We start from the raw sequence: 20,893 nt of genomic DNA on the forward strand, positions 1-20,893 counted from the left end.
AAATATATCTTCTATCAAAAGCTTGGAATGGCTATTTACTATACACCAATCTATGATTTCTTTCAAAGTTTTTGGAGAAATGATAGCAGGGCTAAGTATTCCTTGTGCATTTATTAGTCCGTTCACAGATTCCTTATGATCACTAATCTCAATTTCCACTTCATGAATTAACTTAAACACTTGTTCTAGGTCATTTATCTTGTTACAAACATTTACATTAACTTGATTAATAAATTCCACCATCTTTTTTATATTTTCTACATTCTTATTATTATTTTTTATTAGAGTACTTATAAGATTACCCTTCTGGTTAGCCCATTTCTTGATTAGTTCTACACGATCAGTTAAACCTTTAACATCGTTTTCTGTAGCCACTTCAAACAAAGCACTAAATGCACTACCTACAAAAGGATAATAAAGATCTCTTGTTGCTTTTAGGCCTGACAATGTCTTCAATTTTACCTTGTAAGTTTCTTAATAATTCTACAAAGGCAGAATCACTATGGATTAGTATGCACGTTCGTATTTCTTTATCTAACTGTTTCAAATGTTCTTCCCTTTCTAATATTGAATTGACATTGATCTTTACTACAGCAAAATCCATCAACAGTTCACCTTTTCCATGTGTTTGTATCAAGGCCCTACTTTTAATGTCTATTTCGCAAGTGATACCGACCACTGGGGGTAGGATCAAAAGGAAGTTTTTCCACCACTTCCTGTAGAAGTTGAGAGGACCATGGATTAGTTTTTACAACCTTTATATGATTCCAATGGGCATACCTTACATCTAAACTCTGTTCAAGTATAAGTTTAGATTTATTATTCTTTATCCTTTCTAACACTCAATAAGGACCTTCAAATTTGGGAGACACCTTTTCATTTGGTCCTTCCTTTGCATGTACTTTTATATATACTTGTGAGCCTAACTTCAGGTCTGTATTGGAACTAGTTGTGTCATAGTATTTCTTATTTACCTGTTGCCCTTTTTCTAGAGATTGTCTGATCTGTCTTATTATTTGAAAGGTTCTTTGCAGCTTCCAAGCTACATAGTCCTGGTAATCATGTGTGCGCCTAGGAGGTTTTGCGTCATCTAACAATGAGTTAGGCAGTCTTTTCTGATAACCATAAAGCAAAAAGTGTGGGGTTTCTCCTACCGTCTCATTCACTGTGTTATTCAAAGTAAACTGAACATCCTCTAAAGCTATATCCCAATCTTCTGTAGTTGGACTAATGATAGTTCGCAGTACATCCAGTATCTTCTTATTTGCCCTTTCTATGGTCCCATTTGAACTCGGCTTACAAGGGGTTATCTCGCATTTCTTAATCTCAAAAAATTCATAAAGTTTTTTCATTACTTCACTGGTGAATTCGGGTGCATTGTCCGACAAAAGTACCTCCGGACACGTATGTCTTGTGAGTATTCTGGTCTTTAAAGCTTTTGCAACTGAAACAGCAGTTCTATCTCTAACTGGAACAATTTCTAAGTACCGAGACAAATAATCAATGAAAACCTGTATGTGTTGGTGTGGTACTGTTATAAACACACATTATGGAATATCACCTCCTAAGCCTTTGGTCACCTCTATTACTGTACACCTTTGTCCCCCTTCACAAAGGATAATAGTAACCTCTTTCAGGCTGTATCTTTGCCTGATTTGATGGAGGTTTCACTTGAAACAGAGTTGTCAGGTGCATCTGTAGTTGGGAAAATGCCAAAACCTGATAAATCACCACCTCCTATAGATATGATGTCTTGTTTGCTGATATTTCAGATCAACAAGAAAAAATAAAAAATTCAAGTTGAGGCAAATGTAAAATCTAACTTATCAAGACCCTCTCTTAAGCCTACAGGAAATAATTTTGAATAAAAATGGAAAGACATCTGAGATGTATTCCAGAAGTAAACCATAGTTTTTTCTTCCATTTTACAATGGAATTTTCATGGTTTAGGGGCAAATATGAAGAATTTAAACTCCTTATTCATGAGCACTCCTATACAGTAATGCCTCACAACACAAAATCAATTAGTTTTGGAGTCGCTTTTGTTTCGTAAAAAATTTGTTATGATCACATTTTACATGTAAATCGCATAATTCATTCCAAACCCTGCAAAAAAACACATTAAGTTTTATAATAAAGCTACAATATAACCACGGTGATTTGGTACAGCCAAATACATTTGAACCATTCAATGTACCTAAAGTAACTGTTAATACCTGTAAATTAAGTAGTCATCAGAACATAATGCAATAATAAATGGAAAATAGTACAATGCATACAGTACAATACTGTACATAAACAAAATATACAGTACCATATGTACTGTACTATACAAAATATACAGTACCATATGTACTGTACTATTATATTTATCCCTTACTATAGAGAGAGAATTTTCACTTATGCAACCAACCCGTTTTCTTCATATTTTCAATGGGTAACTATTTTATTCTCGTCCTAGCTGGCAAATCCCTTTTCTTATCATGAAACATTTTTATACAATGTGAGTCATAAAGATATTCACATCTCGTTTCCCAGCAAGAAAATTTTGTGAGCAGATTCTTTAGGGAAGAGGGGTATGACTGTAATTGTATGTCTACAGGAGAGCAAGCTTGATACTAATACTCCTTGTCCTCTAGAGTATGTTAGCTATAGGGTACCATATGATCAACAAGCAGGGAGCCATGGTGGAAGTCTCATATACGTTCATCTAGGTGTTCCCCAAATATCTTTGTCTATTCGTATGCATCTGCAAGCAGTGGTTGTACGACTTGAGTCCTCTATTTGTGAAGCCTTTGTTTCCAAAGAGCACCATGTGACATCCTTTTTTACCTTGAAAAGGCATGTGATACCACATAGAGATATGGTATACTTAAAAAAATTCATGAATTGTGATTAAGAGGAGAGCTATCACTATTTATTCAGTCATTTCTTTCACATAGAGTTTTTCAAGTGGGAATGGGGGAAACTCTATCAGAGAGAAAATGTCAGGAAGAAGGAGTTCCTCAGGGTAGTGCTCGAGTGTAACCCTGTTTGCACAAGCAATTAATGGGATATCCTCAGTCATTTCCCAGGATGTTCTCTCAACATTATTTGAGGATGATCTCTCCATATCATTTGCTGGAGCTAGAATGGCAATGGTTGAGAGAAAAATACAACTCTCAATCGACAAAATTATCTAGTGGGCCGATATGAATGGATTTAAGTTCTCGACTAGTAAAACTACTATTGTCCATTTTTGTCGTATCTGGGGAGTACATCCAGACCCGGATATATACATTAAAGGTCAACTTATCCCATGTCTAAGTGAAGTTAAATTTTTAGGTTTGATATTTGATTGTAGGCTTACGTGGGTGTCTCACTTGGAAGCGTTAAAAGCTAAATGTCTTGAGGCTCTGAATCTTTTAAAAGTATTGTCCCATACAAAATGGGGGCAGACCTCAATACTATTTTAGAATTATATAAGTCCTTGATTTTTTCCAAAATTAGTTATGGGTGTGAAATATACTCCTCAGCCACTCCAAGTCGATTAAAGATGTTAGATTCAATACATCATGCTGGTATTAGATTTTCCACTGGAGCGTTTAGAACTTCGCCTGTCATAAGTCTCCTTGTTGATGCTGAAGAATTACCTATAGACCTTTATTAAAAGTCTTCTATTGTTTGGTATTGGTTTAGGTTGCAAAGACTCCCTAACTCTTTAGCCTTTTAGACTGCAAGCCTTATAAGACACACCTCATACTTTGAGTTGCACCCTAAATCTCCTCAATCTTATGGCTTTCGGGTGAAACAATTATTAAACAGGCTGGATATAATTAGAAGTAAGGTGCTTCCATTTAAGGTATCATCAACGCCTGCATGGAAATTACCAGAGGTATCTTTTTTCTTTTTTGTAAATATTTTAATAGAGTTAAGAAGAATATGACTGACTTAGAATCTAGGTCTCTATATGTAACATGCAGAACATAAGGGATCGACTTTTATCTATACTGATGGCTCCAAATCTGATGCTGGCGTTGGATTTGGAGTACATGGTAATGGTTTTAATAGTAGAGGTGCACTTGCTCTAACAGCTTCCATATTTACTGCCGAACTGTATGGCATACTAATCGCTATTGAGAAAATAGCGTTGGAGAAGGAGATGAATTTTACTATTTTTAGTGATGCAAGGAGTGTCCTTCAAGCTTTAGAAGTTTTTAATTCCAGTAACCCTCTAGTTTTAAAGATTTTAGAATGGCTTTTATTATTGGTCGGAGAGGTATAATGATTCGATTTTGTTCGGTTCCAGCGCACGTAGGTATGTCTGGGAATGAGAAGGCAGATTTTCTGGCGAAGAATGCTGCATCCAAGTTGCTACCAAGAAGGTATCCCATCCCCTGTAATGATTTCCTACCTAACATCAAGAAATGGTTTTGTAATAATTGGCAACAGCACTGGGATAGTCTAGATGGCAATAAGATGAGAGAGGTAACAAAAGTCATATATTCTTGGAGGTATAAGATTTTGCCCTGAAAGTGGGAGACTTTACTTTGTTATCTCCGCATTGTTCACACGAGTTCCTTCCGAAGGGCCAACACCAACCGTATTGCGAGGACTGTTTGGTACCTTTAACAGTGAGGCATTTGTTGACTGAATGCCCCAATTATAATAACTTAAGAAATTTACATCTGTTTGAGGCTCGAGGTGAGGATGGCAGGTTCATCCTTGCCAAGATTCTTGGACATGTGTCTTACTATGCGAGCAGAATTTTTAGATTTATTTCAGAAGCAGGTCTTCTAAAAACTATTTAACTTCTCTAATGACATCTTAACACTTATGGTTTTAAATGAATATTCTTTTATGTTTTATATAAAATAAATGATATCGGCGTCAATGACCTTAGATGTCAGGATGCCAGAAAACTTTAAATCAATCAATTAATCCCGAGGAGGGATCTCTCCCCCGTATGTCCCTTGTCCAAGAGAGTAGGCGTACCTTATGGGCGCCATCAATGTGTCTCACTCACGGCGAGGAACTGAGTAATATCTGACTTCTTTCTAGACAACTCGGACCCGAGGTTTAAGCCCTTCTTTCCGAGTCATTCATAGCATGGTCAATGGTCTGCATCAACTGTGTTAACACCAGTGATTAACATAAGATTCTACCTCTAGGAAGATACAATAGCTCGCCCTGAGGATTCAGCACGTTTTGCCAACCCTTTGGAAAGTCAAAGGAGGCTCACCAAGAACACATTCTAGACTGGAATCCACAAGGTCATGGCCCGGACATTGAATCCTTATCCTTCTCCTCATAGAGGTGACCTAGAGCTTGTAATGTTAAGGGTAGAAATACACCCCTAACATTTACAAACAGCTACTCTGTGACGCAGGCCATGGCAGGGGTGTGATGAAAGCGGTAATGACCTTCACCTTCCACTTACTGAAAGACGTGACCCACAGAACATGGAGATGCTTTCCATTGTCCCTGTGGTGTCTACAAAATAAATGGTTTATAACACCTTGAGCTCCTTGATGGACAAGAAGCAGAAGGGGAGGGCAGAGTTAACCAGGGATAAGCCTGGGATGATTGACAAAGAATGACTGGCTTTTTCTTTCATCTTCCTTCCCTACAGGGCAACAGCTCTTACAGTATTCTGCAAAGCTGACCTCCACTGTCTGCAGGTATAAACTTTCCCTTATGTAACCTGGTATAGATAAATATACTTGATGCATCCAATGGTCCCCATACCCCCTGGCGAGATGGGATTGGGTAACGTTTCTGATTACTTCTAAGATTCCATTTCTGAGAATGTTTTCCCTAGACTAGTCACACTGCTAGCATCACACATTCACCAAAATTGCTCAGGTTGTTAACTGTGCTTTGCGCGTCTGGTTTAGCGAGGTGTCAGGGTACAGGAAAACCCTGGGTCATAGACCAGCCAGTTGGTCTGGACTTCCACCCTTCTAAGGGATGAGTCATCCCTATTAAATAGCGTAAGGTTTGTGTGAGTGTCGGAACAAATGACAAATTTGGAAATAACTTGTATTTTTCCTAATATATGCAAGCCTGAAGCTATTTATACAAATTGTCCCACCATCACATATACCTCAAGAAGTCCTGCCTGCAATAGAAAGTGACTAGACAACACAGGTGTGTGTGTGAGCGAGAAGGGAGGCTACTCCTACCCTGCCTACCCCCACTAACTAGCGGTGGGGTACTTCCACCTCACTGAAAGTCATATGGCTAGTTTCAGCTTTGCCAAAAGTATAATCCCTATTAAATAGCTTCAGGTTTGTATATGTTAGGAAAAATACAAATTACTTAAAATTTGTCATATTAACAGGGTTTTATTTATCCCAATAATAATGATATTTAAAAGTGTTTTTGGGGGAATAGGTTAATCTGTAGCACTTATTTTGACATAAAAGTGGAAATTCATGATGTAAAGATAATAGTTATTACAATGAGAGAAATAGTTCCAATAAGAATTTTACAAAAATTTATGTTGACACATTTGAAATTGTTTTATGCCACGTATGAAAGGTGCTCGCACAGAAACTGCTGCAACAATTAAATACATTATTGTTTACATACTGGTATAGCTGATATAATTACGAGAATAGCAAATACCAGCATTAATGAGTGTAAGTTTCCCAAATCTGAGAAAAGGGCTACAGTCACACCAGTTCTGAAAAGTGCTCAAAATTATCAGGAATTAAGCTTGCATAAACCTGTTTTGAATCCATCCTTTATTTTAAAGGTGCTAGAATACATGATTCTTGAACAACTAAGTAGTCACATAGAAGAAAAAGAAGCTTTTCCAGACAACCAGGCTCCTCACAGAAAATTATGCTTTACAGAGACAGTTACCTGTTCTGCTGTTCTATTGTAAATATGCTGGAAATGATGCATGAAAAGAAATGTAGTATACTAATATTACTTGATCTTAGTGCTGCTTTTGATATAGTGTGCGTGAACTGCTACTAAATTATCTATGGTCCATCGGTATTGAAGATCAAGCTTTTAAATACCTAAAACACTACTTGGTTGACAAAATTATTGTGTGCAAATTTGAAACTCTTATTCATCGTATCATCATATGAACCTTCTGTATCTATACTATTGATTTGTCAAAAATACTACAAAGCCATGGAGTGAATTTCAAACTTTGTAGATGATACACAATTTTGCTTCCCCATAAATGATATAAACGACACTACTGAAACTAAACTAAATTCTTGCCAGTATTAGGAAATAGATGACAATCAAACAACTAAAATTAAATGAAAATAAAACTGAATTTATGGGGGTTAGAAAGAAAAACTTAGGTGATATTCAAATAAACATAAATAGCAACTCTGTCCCGATATCTAGTAAAGTTTGTGATCTAGGTGTATCTCTTGATTAATTTTTCTTTCAATGCCCAAATAGATAATGTACTAAAAACTGCTGGTTATCATCTTAGAAGCATTACTTTTATAAATAAGTATCTGGGTGAACATTCTGTAAAGAAACTTGTGATAGATTGTTATTATTATTATTATTATTATTATTAAATGCTAAGCTACAACCCTAGTTGGAAAAGCAGGATGCTATAAGCCCAGGGGCCCCAACAGGGAAAATAGCCCAGTGAGGAAAGGAAATAAAGAAAAGTAAAATATTTTAAGTATAGTAACATTAAAAAAACTATTTCCTATAAAAACTATAAAAAAAACTTTAACAAACCAAGAGGAAGGGAAACTAGATAGAAGTGTGCCCGAGTGTACCCTCAAGCACGAGAACTCTAACCAAAGACAGTGGAAGACCATGGTACAGAGGCTATGGCACTGCCCAAGACTAGAGAACAATGGTTTGATTTTGGAGTGTCCTTCTCCTAGAAGAGCTGCTTACCATAGCTGAAGAGTCTCTTCTACCCTTACCAAGAGGAAAGTAGCCACTGAACAATTACAGTGCAGTAGTTAACCCCTTGGGTGAAGACGAATATTTTGGCAATCTCAGTGTTGTCAGGTGTATGCGGACAGAGGAGAATCTGTAAAGAATAGGCCAGACTATTCGGTGTCTTTGTAGGCAAAGGGAAAGAACCGTAACCAGAGAGAAGGGTCCTATGTAGTACTGTCTGGCCAGTCAAAGGACCCCATACCTCTCTAGCGGTAGTATCTCAACGGGCAGTTGGTGCCCAGGCCAACTTACTACCTACAGGGATTGGCTATTGTAACTCCATCTACAATTTACTAAAAGTGCAACTTGAGAAATTACAAAACATAATAAACAGAGGAGCAAGACTGAAAAAAGGTGGCCCAGAGAGAGGATCACTCCTATACTAATTGATTTACACTAACTGCCTATTAAAGTGAGAATTGTGTTTAAAATATGTACAATAACCCATCAAGTTATCAGAACTGGACATTCAAAATATCTAAGAATTGCTACTTATTGTGCAGCTAACAAATGTTGACATGAGAATAATTACAGATGGTTTTAAATTATTCAAACCTAAATATATGTCTACTTTAGACTCTAAAGCCTCTGAATATTCGGCCCCGAGACTATACAATAAGCTCCCACTAGATATACGAAAGACAAGATATTAAGGCTTTCAAGAGGAAACTGAAGACTTGTTCTTAAAGTGCTTCGATAGTGGGGATTTGAAAATGAATGTGCAATATGCGGTGTGATATGTTGAATGCTCTCGAACGAACATGATAAAATGACTGAGGAGATCCTGTAGTAGGGCTCCCCTGCTGTATAGGACCAGAAAACCATCCCTTAAAGTAGATTAAGTAAAGTACTATTCTCTATTTACAGAAATCAAAACAGGGTGGATATCCTGGCTATGGTGGTGGGTACCCCGGCCATGGCGGAGGTGGAGGAGGTATTCTTGGTAAAGCAATGGGGGTTGGTGGAGCTGTTACAACAGCTAAAATGATGTCCAAGCCAGTGAGTATCAAGTTATATTTGTTGCACTGCTTTTTAACTACGGTCATTGCCTTAATTGTGTATTTCAACTTCTGAATTTAGTAGAAAATATTTTGAGCATTTGCTACTTTATTTAGAATTTTAATGAACAACCATCCATGTTGTTTAAAGGATATTGATTTAAAGTTGAAAAAAAAAACTCTGACTCTTTCAGCAATAGATATCAGTGTTTCATTGAACATGACTAACCTATTTAAATGGGACTTATAAGATGAATTTTGTAGAAAGGATAATTTACCAATATTTGTTTTATGGTTGTAAAGCAGCTCTCCTGAAACTCCACAGCACCAAAATATTTCTAAAGCTGGTTTCAGGATAGATAAAATTTTATTATAAATTTATTTTTTGGGCTCAAGCCATGTCGTCCTGATGGAAGGTTCCTATTGGTAGCTTTCTATGGGATATTTGGCTACAGTGATATTCCCAGAGAATTGACCTTTAGGTCTCCAGAATTCTAACTCCTGGCGCGAATATCCTTAAAATTTCTTTTAAGGATATCGCATAATATCGGGACGTATATCTTGATATGACACATAGCAATCTTCACCCCGAATAGCGTTTTCGTTTCGAGGGGGAAGAGTGGCGAAAAACAGAAGGGGAGCCATTATCAAGCTTACCCTTCCTCCCGTACTATTACGAGTATCCAAGATGGCGCTCATTCCTATTTCTGTAGCGATTTCGCACGGTGGTTTTCCGTGTTGATGTAACGTTTTTGATTGTTATTTTGAGGATTAATTATGCAATCTCCAGCTTCTTCTGCCTCTGGAAAGTTGAGTATAAATTCTTTACAGTGTATAATTTTTAGTTCCTGCTTCACAGAGAAATTAGTGTAATTTATTGTGTTATGGAGCTTGGCCGGTCGGAGGCGCCATGGGTGCTGTCGTTCGTTTAGTTAGCAGAACGACATTCCCGGTTTTAATAGCATTAATAAATTATGAAAGCTATTTAGGCACAATTATACTAGTAAAGATATATTTATGCATATAATTTCCTCTTCCTTATGTCGATCGTATATGTTAGAGTTTCGGCGATTTAGGTAACCGAGATCTCGCCCCGCGCTAGGCTACCTAGCCATGCGCTTTAGTGTACTTTCATACATTATCCCCGTTTACCCTCGTGTATCGTTTTATCAATTTAACGGGAGATAGTATATCTCTTAGAATTAGTTATACTGTATAACTCGATACTCGTCTCCTGTGGAGATTAAAGGGTAATCCCTCCTTCCCTCTGAATGCCGCCATAGGCGACAACCCTATCTAGTCTTGCCATAGAGTAGTTCACTCCGGCTTGACTAGGCTAGGGTTTTCTGTCTCCCACCCTTGCCGGCGAGTATCCCGGCTTTGGTTTTCGACAGAACCTCAGAGTATTCAGTCTTTCTGCCTGCGGCCGAGCAGCAGGGCGAGTAGTCACTCCCCTGCCGGCTTACAGCTGTCGGCATAGGAGGCTAAGCCTCCCTAGGCCGCACCTCAAGTGGTAGTATGATGCCGCCACCTTCTCCCCTGCGGTCTAGGAGACTATTCCTGTTTTGGCAGACCCTAGGCTGAAGAATAGATATTCTTCTGCCGCCTAGGATGGCGCCGATACTGAAACAAAATTTCTCCCTTGTGTAGAAGTGGCGGCAATCCTGCCGCCTTCTTCCACAGTTGATACAGGACCCTTTTCCCTGCCCCTCTCTGTCCTTTAGCGATGGCCTAACTATCGCAATCCTGTGGCCGTCGTCCTACAATCTCGCTGCTTGCCGGGTAGATTGTGGTGCTGGCCGGGCTCCTACATAAACAGCTGTATAGTCACTCAGTCTTTCCCTTATGGACGCAAGGCACCGGGAAAGGTTGTGCTGGCTGTGACGGCTGCCGGTGGGAGACCCCTCTACTGTCGAGTGTTCTTCAGTCCTCCCTTGGATTGCCATCCACATCCCTGAAGCCAGCAGCGACCGGCAACGGATCTTGTGGCTGGATGGAAGCTTGAATGATGCTTTCTCCCCTTCCATTTGAACCCTCATTCTGGAGGAAGGCAGTAAGGTTAAGTACTTACACCCATATTTTTTGTAAAGATACATTTTAATAAGGCAGCCCTTCACTCCATACTTTCTCTCTGTCTGTTAGCTAGTGCCGCCAGGTACTAACCCAGCTGGCAGCATGCCGACTGGACTGCTGCCGTAAGGTACTAAGCCAGCCGGCGGCTGGACCGGTGCCGCCAGGTACTAACCAGCCGGCGACAGTATCCAGGTGCTAGCCTAGCCGGCATCATGCCGGCTGAACTACAGTATATGATTATACAGTAGCCAGTATATTTGCAGTATAGTATATACTGCAGACAGAAAACTATAGTACAGTATATATTATACAGTAGTTATTTTCCAACATACCTTGTGTATCCTTGCACAGTCTATTGTTGAGAACAATCCTATATTGAAAGAAAAGATTTCCTTCAATACACTGATAGTTAATCAGTTAACAACTTACCCCACATTGTTAAAGAACTTAAGAAGGGTCAGTGTTAATATACACTTATTCTATCCCTAGAGGTTAGAACCCTTCTCTTTGAGTTTGCCTGGATATGGAAATTCTATAGCTTTAATTTTGGGGGAGGTCACAGCAATTGGCTGGGCAGGAAACACAAGTATGTGTCTTTCCTATTTCCCTTCTAGCTTAACTATCCTAAGCTATAATGATTAAAATATTAATATTAATATTTTGCATAATTTTCCTTTCTTTACAGGAGGACCAAATGAATTGCGATGTGATCTTCTGCAACCACAGGAATAGGGACTTCTGTGGTCACAAAGCGTGCAGGTCTCATGCCCCCTGCACCATGTCTACCGAAACCCTGTGGTACTGGGACCCCCAAGACTGCAACATCTGCCCGACCTAGGTGACCGAAGGTTTTGACGACCCCAAGTCAATGGAGTCGAGGGATGCAGCATGAGCAAAGCTGAGCAAATGGGTACGAGGGTTCCAGAAGAACTCTACGGGACTGTCCCTGCCTAATGAAAGGATGCGCGACTTGCTGTTCCCGAAAGCGGGTAGCGAAGCTGTCGTACCCCAAGCACGACCCGGACCTCCTTGCGTCCAGATTGCCATTGAGACGGATGTCAGTGAGGCATTGCAAGGCATGGACATCCACCAGGCGGAAAGGATGTCTGAAGTGTCTACGGACACTGAAGGATGATCCCGAGGAGTAGTCTACTCTACCTCCGGATAAAGATGATGATGTCGAGTCGGAGTCCCTTTCGTCTGTGCCGGCACCGGAGCCGTTACCCTCAACATCTTTCTCTTCTCTCCCTCCATCAGGCGACATGAGCCAGGCACTGGCCCATCTTACGGCCCTAATGGAGAGCATTCGCAAGCAAGGCGAAGTTAGGGGAGCGAAACTCGAGAAAGAGCTCCGTGAAGCTCAACTATCCGCCTCCCGAGGGTCATACAAGAGACCCAGAGTCCAAGACCTCCCATCCTGCTCCAAAACCAATCCCTGGGGGTATGCGGAGTTTATGCCAATCACCAACGGCAAAACTCTACATATCGGAGAAGATGGGAGCCGTCCCCTTGAATGACATTCAGTTCTGGCCAAGCTTTAATGCTTACCCAGACTGCTTTATCCGACTGAAGCAGGAGCCAGCGTCGAAAGAGGAAACGGAACCCAAAGAGGTCATGGTATTCGACCACGATAAGGCACAGGCGCTCTTGTTGAGTAGCCTGAAGAAGGTGGGCTACACGAACTCTAAAGTGTCCGCCTTGAGCAAGAAGCATCCTACCTTTCTTGCTCCTGCTTCAATAGCCTTCTCCTTTACATCGAAGGCTTTTAAAGCCATTGCCAAGGCAGTGGAGGCAGGCAAACCATGTCCTACACTGGAGGAGTGTAGACCTCTGTCATTAGCCCTGCCCATGGAGGATAAGGAATGGAAAAAAGTCCACCTAACCTTCTCAGTAGGGAAGTTGGAAGCAGATATTGCGGGACGACAGTTCAGCAAGAATCTCTCGAAACTGTCAGACTTTCTCTTGCGTAGGGAGCAAGAGACGGAGAGACTGGCGGCATCCCTATCCCTACAGAACTGCATGGAGATGTGTGCAGGCTTAAAGAGCAACCCAGACATGAAAATGGTCATGGCCAAAATGCACATGGCCACCTTAGTAAAGGACCTGTACGCCTTTATGAAGGCCAGGAGAGCATGCAGAGAGTTCGTGTTTGCTGCGGCAACAGTGAAACACGAACCCAGGAAGCTGATAGCTTCCAATATACTGGGGTAAAGACCTCTTCCCAAATGAAGTGGTCAAGGAGATAGTTGATAGAGCTGCCACGGAGAATAGGAACCTTCTCCAGAAATGGGGCATGTCATCCAAACGTAATTCTTCCTCGGATGCGTGTCCCCAACCTAAGAGGAAGACCAAGAGACCCAGACTACCCTCTCGGCCTGCCCGACAACAACATCCCACAGTCACCATGACCGCGGTGCCCCAAGTGGTTGCCCAACCACAAACCACATTCCAGGTGGTGCCTCAACAGCTGGTTGCCCAGTCACCAGCATTCAACCCCGGGTTTGAGAGGCAAACCACTACCTTTCGTCCCAAATGTAGAGGCTACAGACAGGGCTCCTCAAGACACCCCTCACGAGGTAAGGGAGGATGCAGTCAGGGAGGTAAATCCTCCAGACAACCAAAGCAACGAGATGCTTCAGGTAGGAGGGAGGCTCCAAGAATTTCAGGATCGTTGGACCTTCGATCCTTGGGCCCACAGCCTAATCAAGAACGGACTTGGATGGAGCTGGAGCAAGCCTCCACCATCATTTCCTCAATTCTTCCAACACTTCACCCCCTCATTGGAAGAATATACCCTAGAACTATTGAGCAAACGGGTAATAAGGGGGGCAAAGTCCATCAAATTCCAAGGAAGGCTGTTTTGTGTTCCCAAGAAGGACTCGGACAAACTCAGAGTCATTCTGGACTTGTCGCCACTCAACAAGTTCGAAAACAGCAAGTTCAGGATGCTAACCCTTCAGCACATAAGGACCTTGTTACCAAAAGGGGCGTACACAGTCTCAATAGACCTGGCAGAGGCTTATTGGCATATTCCAGTCAACCGCCCCCTCTCCTCCTACTTAGGATTCAAGCTACAGAAGAAAAAGTACGTCTTCAGAGCCATACCCTTTGGACTAAACATAGCCCCAAGGATCTTGACGACGAAACTTGCAGATGCAGTCATTCAACAACTACGCCTAGAAGGTGATCAGGTAGCAGCATACCTGGACGACTGGCTGGTGTGGGCAGCATCCAGGACGGCTTGTCTGCAAGCATCCAAGAAAGTGATCCAGTTCCTGGAACATCTGGGATTCAAGATCAACTTCAAGAAGTCTCGACTCTCTCCAGCTCAGGAGTTTCAATGGCTGGGAATCCATTGGAACTTGAATTCACACCGCCTCACCATTCCCCCAGGGAAGAGGAGAGAGATTGTGCGGGGTCTGTCAAGAGACTACTGAAATCCAACAGGATCTCAGGACACCAACAGGAAAGAGTACTGGGCTCTCTCCAGTTTGCAGCAGTAACAGACCCAGTGCTAAGAGCACAGCTGAAAGAAGCGTCAGGAGTCTGGAGAAGATACGCATCAAACGCTCGAAGAGATCTAAAAAGACCGATACCGACCTTACTACGATCACTTCTTAAGCCATGGTCGAAGGCCAAGAACCTATCGAGGACTTTACCCTTACAACCTCCTCCACCATCGGTAACCATCCACACGGATGCCTCGACGGAAGGATGGGGAGGTCACTCCCATCAAAGGAAAGTCCAAGGGACTTGGTCTTCTCTGTTCAAGACCTTTCACATCAACATTTTGGAGGCCATGGCAGTCCTCTTGACGTTGAAAAAACTCCCCTCGCAGATCAGCCCACATCAGGCTGATCTTGGACAGCGACGTGATAATGAGACGTCTGAACCAACAAGGCTCGAGATCGCCCCATATCAACCATGTGATATTGGCCATCTTTCGTTTAATGGAAAAGAAGAGATGGCACTTATCAGCAGTTCACCTTCAAGGGTTCCCCAATGTGACAGCAGACGCTCTATCCAGGCTCAAGCCAATAGAGTCAGAATGGTCCCTAGATGCAAACTCATTCTCCTTCATCTTGCAACAAATCCCGGAACTGCAGATCGACCTCTTCACGACGAGCGTGAATAAGAAACTACCTCGATATGTAGCCCCATACGACGACCTTCTAGCGGAGGCGACGGACGCCATGTCCCTCGATTGGAACAAATGGACCAGGATTTACCTGTTCCCTCCGACCAATCTCCTGCTGACGGTTCTTAACAGGCTGAGATCCTTCCAAGGAACGGCAGCTTTAGTGGCTCCCAAGTGGCCCAATAGCAACTGGTTCCCTCTGGTAATGTAACTGAAGTTGAGGCTGGTCCTTCTACCGAACCCAGCACTATCTCAACGGGTTCAGAAGTCGACTGTCTTCGCTTCATCACAGAGAACCCAAAACCTTCATCTCATGATTTTCTCGCCTTAGCGGTTAAGAAAAGATTTGGGATCTCAAAAGGCAGTATAGACTTCTTAGAAGAATACAAGTCCAAGTCAACTAGAAGACAATATGAATCGTCTTGGAAAAAGTGTGCTTTCGTTAAAGCAAAAGGACCGAAAGAAATCTCAATAGACTTTTGTCTGTCCTTCTTTATCCACCTTCATGAACAAGGTCTGGCAGCCAACACGATAACTACGTGTAAGTCAGCCCTGACTAGACCTCTTCTGTACGCCTTTCAAGTGGACCTGACGAACTAAATCTTTTAACAAGATCCCGAAGGCATGTGCTAGACTTAGGCCTGCTGCTCCTCTGAAGCCCATTTCATGGTCCTTGGACAAGGCCCTACATTATGCTTCAACAGTGAACAATGAGGATTGCTCTCTTAAGGATCTGACTCAAAAGGTCATTTTCCTGTTCGCTATAGCCTCAGGGGCTAGAGTTAGTGAAATAGTGGCCCATCCAGAAATGAGGGCCATATTCAGTTCACAGAAGTGGGAGAACTGAATATTTTTCCTGATCCAACCTTTTTCGCCTGAAGGAAGATGTCTCTCTGTGTCCAGTAGAATGTCTAAAGGGCTATCTTCGAAGAACTTCTGACTTCAGGGGAGGACAGCTCTTTAAAGGAGAAACTTCAGGATCAAACTTATCCTTAAAACAACTGAGGGCGAAGCTCGCTCACTTCATTCGCAGAGCGGATCCTGACAGTACACCCGCAGGTCATGATTCAAGGAAAGTTGTTTCATCACTGAACTTTTTTCAGTATATGGATTTTGAGCGTCTTCGCTCATTTACTGGATGGAAGTCATCCAGAGTGTTCTTCAAACATTATGCGAAGCAAGTGCATGAACTGGTGGTGGCAGGTAGTGTATTAAAACCTGTCGTCTAGTACTGCGATGAACATTGATTTGATAGGGACTATTAAATAGGATGAAAAGGTGTTGACACCTTCCAGTGCAATACCTTTTAAGTGGGTGTCACCATGGTGAGACTAGAGACTGTTCAAAATCTCAGGTGTAGAATTAATTATACAGATGACACTTGTGCCGTGTGTACTTGTACACAGTGTTGATAATATACAAAGTTCACAGAAAATTATATTGGATAATTTTATCAAATTTTCAAATTTCATAGTGGCACTAATTATTTCTTCCCTTTCGGGTAGAATTTTTTTCTGCTTAAACTTGTATGTATAATTCCCGTAATATATATTACACTTGTTATTCTATTTTTATTCATTTATCATAAATAAATGTCTATTAAAGTGTAATTTCGTCTTATTTCGCCCCACAATTAGTACAATAAAAATAGCCAGAGTTCTCTTGCTTATTTACTTAAGTAAACCTCATATTATTGTATACTTACAAACAATGAATATAGTTGATACTTATTGTTCCGACAACATATACAAACCGTGAGACTTTTGTATATCTAGTTGATACTTATGTTTATTCCTACAATATATGCAAACCTTGAGACCCCTTTTCTACTGTCTAGTATGACTCTTCCCTGCAGGGGGCAGGAAGCCTTAACATTGTCCATGAATAGTGGCAATGACGTATAGCGGTAACGTCATATGTCTCAATGGTCCGGATGACCATAGAAAAATCGTCCCAAGGTTAAGGTACCTATAAAAATCCACAGTTACAGTACTTTCTAGTAATTTTCTGGTAAACTTCCAGAAGGACGACATGGCTTGACCCCAAAATACGGATTTTGAAGCGAAGCGAAAAATCTATTTTTCGGTGAGATGGCCATGTCGTCCTGATGGACCCGCCCTCCTTTTCCATAGAAAAGGCTTGAGCAAGATCCCTCCCGAAACTACTATATCTGTAGCACCATGCTCAATGCTACAAGGAATGAGCGCCACTCTTCCCCCTCGAAACGAAAACGCTATTCGGAGTGAAGATTGCTATGTGTCGTATCAAGATATACGTCCCCTGATATTATGCGATATCCTTTAGAAAAACTTTTAGGATATTCGCGCCAGAAGTTAGAATTCAGGAGACCTAAAGGTCAATTTTCTGGGAATATCACTGTAGCCAAATATCCCATAGAAAGCTACCAATAGGAACCTTCCATCAGGACGACATGGCCATCTCACCCAAAAATAGATTTTTCGCTTCGCTTCAAAATCCGTTTTTTATTTCTGTTCACCTGATGTTCATATTGCTGCTTCTTCAGAAGCGGTATTTATTGACATTTACCCGTAAAATTTAAAAGATTTCCCCTCTCCTTTCAATATACACTTCCTATAGCTAAGTAATGAGATACTAGCAGTTATTGGAAAGAAATGACTTGCCAGGTTTGTTATTTTGGTCTCAAAGTTTAAATAATTCCCTATCCTCCCGATATCTCAAGTCAGTGGGGAGGAAGGTGGGCATGTATATGAACATCAGGTAAGTATAGAAATCAAATTTTTTTTTTATTAAATTTGTTCATTTTTATGAACCTCACCTATGTTCATATGGTTGACTCTCACATACTGCGGTAAGGGAAGGGATTGGTCATTTATAGAAATAAAATGTTATGAAATATTAAATTTCATAACTTACATGGTCTAGAATAATGGTGACAAACCATTTCAAAATACATTTTGAGATACAGGACTCCAGATTCATTTTCTAAAGATAGTTGAAATCTAGGACTCAAGGTTATCTGTAAATATCTTATTTCTAATTACATACACACACACACACACACACACATATATATATATATATATATATACTGTATATGTAACACCAACACCAAGTAATGATAAGTAGAATTTTTTTTAAATAAGAAAATTATCAATTAAACTAAATTATCAATTTTCTGAACTCATAAAGGCTAATAGACCACATGATAGCACCCACTATAGCAAGCACCAAGAGCCCAGTAATCTCGATAAGTAAATCAGAATTTTTCAAGGTAATGTTTTGTGAATACCGACTTGGTATGCCAATGGGCTGCCATTAAAACAATTTTCAAAGAAAGATTCTGCAAAAATTAAGAGATGTAGCTGTACTTCTATCATCATGAACTTTAACCTTCAAGGCTTTCTTTACATTTCGATCCAATTCTTAGTGAGCTTCCAAATGATACTGAACAACAGTGGCAGCTCATAGCTACAATCTGCGGGGCTGCTGTTCTAAAGAAAATTGTAGCCTTTGTTTTGATAAGAAAATGTCTTTGGAAACTTGATAGAATCCTAAAAGAACAAAATCAAACCTTTATTTTACTTACTTTAACCTAGATTGTTACTGGTTAAGCATAATCCATTCATTTAAAAAGAAAATCCATTTTTTTTTTTAAAGGAACGACAAGATCTATTATGTTCCCTTTGATCTTTGGATGACAGACAAGTTATAATCGGGAAATGTTTTCTCCATTGGAAGCACTGCAAAGTGTACATAGTCTTTCAGAATTTAAAGTTTTTCTTAGGATAGTTTTTATTGTTTTCAGTGTTAAAAAGTAGTGTTCTGCCTCTGTTGTAGTCATGAAATGTGTCGAGAAAACGTAAAAGAAACAAAAAAAATAATAAGATAAAATTTTTTTCTGATGAAATGCTTACATCTATTTCCAAAGAGTGGATGTGAAAAGAATGCAACATACTCTTAGTCTTGACATCAGTTTTGATCAGACGGAAGACCAAAGAAATAGTCATCATATGTTCCCTAAAGCCTACCTTATAAGATACTCCTTGTAGGATATTATGCATCTAGCTGAAGCCACTGTCAATTGGAAAAGTGTTTTAGTCATGAAATCTACAAATTCCAAAAATAGACCTGACTACTGAAGCCCTTTTAATACTAAAAGCTCTAAATACATCTGCTATAATACCTGAGAGATCTAATCCTAGATGCTTCAGTACAGAATTAAGGATTGATCCATATCCCTTAATGGCTAAAATTGATTTTCTTTTCATTAGAAAGGAAATGTAAAGATTTAACAATGCAGTATAATCCTAGCTAGTTCTAGTCATTGATACATTCTTAGATTGACACTGCTCAAAATAAACATTTCAGTGTCTTTGACACAATAATGGTAGACTTTCTTAAAGACAAGCTAGAGGGATATGAAAACCTTTTGTTTCTGAGAATACAATGGTTGGTCTCCATGTGGTTAGGTGTAGCACAGATGCGTTTGGATAAATCATCTTTGAAATTGATTGTCTAAGAAGATCGGTTTTGTGTGGTAACCTTCTTGGACCCTCTTGACACTAAAGGCGACAGATCATTGCACCATTCCCTATTAGAATCGTCCTGCAGTTTGCCGAGATCCCAAACTTTTTTCACTTCTACCAAACCATGGTAAACAAGGGGAATTCATAAAGATCTAGTTTTGACCAATCTTGTAACAGGGCATCTATCTTCCATGCTAAGGGATCTAGAACAGAAAAACAAAACACCTCTATTGTCATTCAGTGACGTAAACCTATCTTCGAACGGGTGACCCTGTCATTTCAAAATTTCTGATTATACTAACAAATTTAGCAACCATTTGTTTGAAAAAATTGACTCTTTCTGCTTAGGTAAACTGCTGTGGCTACTTTCCTCTTGGTAAGGGTAGAAGAGAGACTTTAGCTTTGGTAAGCAGCACTTCTAGAAGGACACTCCAAAATTAAACCATGGTCCTCTAGTCTTTAGTAGTGCCATAGCCTCTGTACCATGGTCTTCCACTGTCTTGGGTTAGAGTTCTTTTGCTTGCGGGTACACTCAGGCACACTATTCTATCTAATTTCTCTTCTTCTTGTTTTGTTTAGAAGTTTTTATAGCTTATATAGGAAATATTTATTTCAATGTTGTTACTGTTCTTAAAATATTTTATTTTTCCTTGTTTCCTTTCCTCACTGGGTTATTTAACCTGTTGGGAGCCCTACTATGGGTTTCACAGACAGTGCAAGTGCGATTTTTTGCAATTATTCTGTAACGAACAGTCGTATCAATACGAGATGTTGCTATAGGGTATTACACCCAGTGAGGAAATTTATAGGAGTATCATGAATCATTTATTGTAAATAATAAAGACTTTTGTACCTATACCAAGAGGCAAAACTCATTAGCCAAGCAAGAAAACGAACACTAGGTTGAAAGAGCTCCGCCTGCCTACAACCCCCTTCACCTCCAACACCCATTTTCTTCCTCCCCTCTCCTTTCTTCCCTCACCTGCCCTACGTCTTTCCTTCTCTCTTTCTCTCTCTGAATGATGCTTTGATTTAAACATATTTTTTTACAATTTTTTTTTCTATCAATCTAATAATTATTTACATAACCAATACCAGAGAGAGAGAGAGAGAGAGAGAGAGAGAGAGAGAGAGAGAGAGAGAGAGAGAGAGAGAGAGAGAGAGAGAGAGAGATATGAGCAAACCAGTGAATAAAGCAGTCAGTCATCTGATAGGTAACAACCGATTGAATTGTTCCATATCTACAACAATAAATATTA

At 40.3% G+C, this 20,893-nt stretch overlaps 1 protein-coding gene across 2 annotated transcripts in view; it reads left to right on the plus strand.

The window, feature by feature from the left end:
- The window catches only part of LOC137653404 (galectin-8-like), a 402,287-nt gene that overhangs the window by 331,661 nt on the left and 49,733 nt on the right, over window positions 1-20,893 (plus strand). For both annotated transcript variants that reach the window (XM_068386760.1, XM_068386761.1), the window contains exon 7: window positions 8,785-8,916. In XM_068386760.1, coding sequence (XP_068242861.1) covers window positions 8,785-8,916 — 132 coding nt within the window. The remainder of the gene's footprint in view (window positions 1-8,784; window positions 8,917-20,893) is intronic.

This window comes from Palaemon carinicauda, chromosome 14 (assembly GCF_036898095.1).
Source record: "Palaemon carinicauda isolate YSFRI2023 chromosome 14, ASM3689809v2, whole genome shotgun sequence".
NCBI classification, from domain to species: domain Eukaryota; kingdom Metazoa; phylum Arthropoda; class Malacostraca; order Decapoda; family Palaemonidae; genus Palaemon; species Palaemon carinicauda.